At 52.7% G+C, this 3,794-nt stretch overlaps 1 protein-coding gene across 1 annotated transcript; it reads left to right on the top strand.

Annotated features, from left to right (window-relative positions):
* Positions 1–875: 875 nt before the first annotated feature.
* Positions 876–2,843, top strand: LOC106500075 (ATP-sensitive inward rectifier potassium channel 12). The gene has a single exon (XM_013961748.2). The coding sequence runs from the start codon at positions 917–919 to the stop codon at positions 2,204–2,206; it is 1,290 nt and encodes a 429-aa protein (XP_013817202.1). The 5' UTR covers positions 876–916; the 3' UTR covers positions 2,207–2,843.
* The last annotated feature ends 951 nt before the right edge of the window (positions 2,844–3,794 follow it).

Genomic DNA, 3,794 nt, shown 5'->3' with positions numbered 1-3,794 from the left:
ATAAGACTTGGCCAGCAAAATCACATCTGTGACCATAGGCGGCCGGCCGCATTTCCCAGTGGATGCGTTGGGAAAGTTGATCCTTGAGACATCTGCCCCAGGCGAGTGCCTTCCAGAGGCCTTCTCCAACTGACCGCATGTTGGCCGTGTCCTCTCCCATCCCCGGGCCTGGGGACGGAGGTTAAATCCACATCGCTCTGTGGTTTCCCTGGGCCCCAGAAGAGCTGGTGCTCAGGAGGTCGGGCGAGCGCTGCTGTGATGTGCTGGGCAGTGGTCCATCTGGCACAGGCAATGTGAACTGATGGAGCTGGTTTCAGGCATACCTTTATTAATATCCCTGCGCGGAGGAAGGAGTGTGGCCTGGCCTTTCTGCTTTCCTCCGTGACAGCCCAGCCCCAGAGACTCCGCTCCGAAAGCAGAGCTCATGAGAAAAGCGGAGGGAAGCGATCTTCAAAGGCTCCAGCTCAACCCAACGCTTTGAACCCGCTGGGGTCGTTTGGGTTCCCAGAAATGCTGGTTTGCTCACTCGCTTTGTAGTATGAAAGAACAAACTTCAGGACCTCTTCCCATCTTGTTCACAGCTTTTTAGGAACAGCCTTGCCATAGGAGTGGGAGCAAGGGGAGCAGGGGGTTCCTCGCCCCACGTGCAGCCGCCCACCCTCCCTAGGCCCACAGCCAAGCATCCCCTCCTGCCCCTTCGCCGTGCCCAGGGTTCGCGTGGGAAAGGTAACGGCCGTGTCTGTGTTTTCTCATTGCAGAGCCTCTCACGGGATCCGCCTGGTGACGCTGCGGCCAAGACGTGGAAGCTTGGGACTTCTCTTCCACCGCAACAGAATTTGGGGGGTGGGCAGGGGTGGGCCAGGGGGACGCCGGGAGTCAGAAGACCCTTTTCCTTCACTGTGGGCTTGGCTCAGGGATGACCGCAGGCCGAGTCAACCCTTACAGCATAGTGTCCTCCGAGGAAGACGGGCTGAGGTTGACCACCATGCCAGGTATCAACGGCTTTGGCAACGGGAAAATCCACACTAGGAGGAAATGCAGGAACAGGTTTGTAAAGAAAAACGGCCAGTGCAATGTGGAGTTCACCAACATGGATGACAAGCCTCAAAGGTACATTGCAGACATGTTCACCACGTGCGTTGACATTCGCTGGAGATATATGCTATTGCTCTTCTCCCTGGCATTTTTGGTGTCCTGGTTATTGTTTGGCCTGATTTTCTGGCTAATTGCACTCATTCATGGAGATCTAGAAAAGCCAGCTGGAGACGATACCTTCAAGCCTTGCGTTCTGCAGGTCAATGGCTTTGTGGCTGCTTTTCTGTTCTCCATTGAGACCCAAACGACTATTGGTTATGGATTCCGCTGCGTGACGGAGGAGTGCCCGCTCGCCGTCTTCATGGTGGTCGTTCAGTCCATCGTGGGGTGTATAATAGACTCTTTCATGATTGGTGCAATAATGGCAAAGATGGCCAGGCCCAAAAAACGGGCCCAGACATTACTTTTCAGCCATAATGCAGTAGTGGCAATGAGAGATGGAAAACTCTGCCTAATGTGGAGAGTTGGGAACCTCCGGAAAAGCCACATAGTAGAAGCCCACGTACGAGCTCAGTTAATTAAGCCCAGGATCACAGAAGAAGGGGAATACATACCGCTCGACCAAATAGACATTGATGTGGGGTTTGATAAAGGCTTGGATCGTATCTTCTTGGTGTCCCCCATTACCATTCTCCACGAGATCAACGAAGACAGCCCGTTGTTCGGGATCAGCCGCCAGGACTTGGAGACGGACGACTTTGAGATCGTGGTCATCCTCGAAGGCATGGTAGAAGCCACTGCCATGACGACGCAAGCTCGGAGCTCCTACCTGGCCAGCGAGATCCTGTGGGGCCACCGCTTTGAGCCTGTTTTGTTCGAGGAGAAAAACCAGTACAAAGTAGACTATTCCCACTTCCACAAAACCTACGAGGTCCCGTCCACTCCCCGCTGCAGCGCCAAGGACTTGGTGGAGAACAAATTCCTGCTGCCTAGCACCAACTCCTTCTGCTACGAGAACGAGCTGGCCTTCATGAGCCGCGACGAAGAAGAGGAAGACGACGACAGCAGGGGTTTAGACGACCTGAGCCCGGACAACAGGCACGAATTCGATAGGCTTCAAGCTACAATAGCGTTGGATCAGAGGTCGTACAGGAGGGAGTCAGAAATATGACTCTTGGTCCTTTCACTAACTTTTCCGAGGGTATTTTTTTTCCTCCTCTAATCTCTTCCCCTACAACCCGCTCAAATTATGCAGAACAATGCAAGTGCCATAGGAATGCTTGAGAAATTAGTATCGTTCTTAGTTTTAAGTTTCATTGCAATAACCACTGGCCGGTCTGCAGGAGGGAGCGGTGGCAGGCCGCAGGGCGTTTCGAACTTGCAGCGTCTGCGCGGTGACTAGCAGACGTGCCGGGGCGGTTCGATCCGGCGGGTGCGGCGAGAGGAGAGTCCGCGGGCCACGTACGCGGGCGGGCGCGCGTCCCGCGAGGGGGCTGCAGGGCTTTGCTTTTCCCCCGGGGAAAATGCGAGCGGTTCCTTGGAGCTGAGCACTGCGAGAGCCAAAAAGAGGAAATATCAGGAAACGAGTCTTTCTCTCTCTCTTTCTTTTTTCCTTTTTTTTTTCCTTTTCCTTTTTTTTTCTTTTTTAACTGAGCAACGACAACAACAAAAACTTGCTCCTTCCGGCAGGCAGTATGATTCAGTTGCACAAGAACAACACTTGAAATAACATGCAACATTAACGTACTTTTTAATTTGGGAAAAGGGGGGAGGGAGGCAAGAGGGTTTTTAATTTTTTCAACATAACATTTGGGAGACTGTTTACCAAAATAATAATAATAATAATAATAATAATAACAATAATAATAATATTAAATCTGAAAGAAGTGATTCAGTATTTTTTAAAAATGAACAAGGGAATGAATAAGCCACCGGGGTGCTTTGAGGGGGTGACTTGCTGGGCAGATGTAAGAGCTAGAAGTCAAGACTTCATCCAGTTTGGGTTGTTTTTTTTCCACTGGCACGGCTTCACAGGCAGAGAGCAGACGTAAGTGGCTGGAGATCTGTGGCAGCGAAAGCAAGTAGCGTAATTACTGGCAAAGTAGTTAATAAGGAAAAGCCAGACTGTGATAGAAAGAATCATTGGAAACACAATAATTAGCAGATTTCTGGGAATATTTGTCCTCAGGGTGGGAACTGAGTTTGGATCGTCAGCCGCTGAAGTGCTGGACCTTCTCCAACACCTCCAATGGGCAATTCATAAGTTTCACCGTGGCGAAACCGAAATAACAAAAAGCACAAAGGAGTCGTGAAAGTTCTGCAATCTGGGGATTTTCCCGGTTTCCAAACCAATTTGGTATTTTCCCCTTGAACAATTCAGTCATTCAAACGTGGAAATCCATGGGGAATTTGTCTTACTTTCTTGCCCCCTCGGCTCCGCGCATTGGTGCCGGCGCTGTTTCCGCGCCGGGCTGGCATTTATGAATTACCCGTTCCGGCAGGAATCAGTTCATCGCAGAGTCCCACTTCAGAGGCAGGCGCTTTCCCGAGAAACCGCCGAGGCCAGTCGAGGAAACCCCCCAGCCTCGCGCGGCAGCCCGTCCCCGTGGCCCGACCTCCGGGTGGATCGTGCCTTAGAGATGCAGAACGGCCCCGTTCCCACGCCGCCGGCCCCGTTCCCGCGCCGGCGCCCGCATCCCGCATCCCGCGTCCCGCGTCCCGCATCCCGCCGCGGGGGACGGCCGAGGAGCGGGGCCGCG

Source organism: Apteryx mantelli, chromosome 16 (assembly GCF_036417845.1).
Source record: "Apteryx mantelli isolate bAptMan1 chromosome 16, bAptMan1.hap1, whole genome shotgun sequence".
NCBI classification, from domain to species: domain Eukaryota; kingdom Metazoa; phylum Chordata; class Aves; order Apterygiformes; family Apterygidae; genus Apteryx; species Apteryx mantelli.
The sequence above is the reverse complement of the archived record's forward strand: the minus strand, read 5'-3'. Positions and strand labels throughout refer to the sequence as shown.

What these genes read in the sequence shown, in the direction of transcription:
- LOC106500075 (XM_013961748.2), top strand. Translation starts at nt 917, where the DNA reads ATGACCGCAGGCCGAGTCAACCCTTACAGCATAGTGTCCTCCGAGGAA.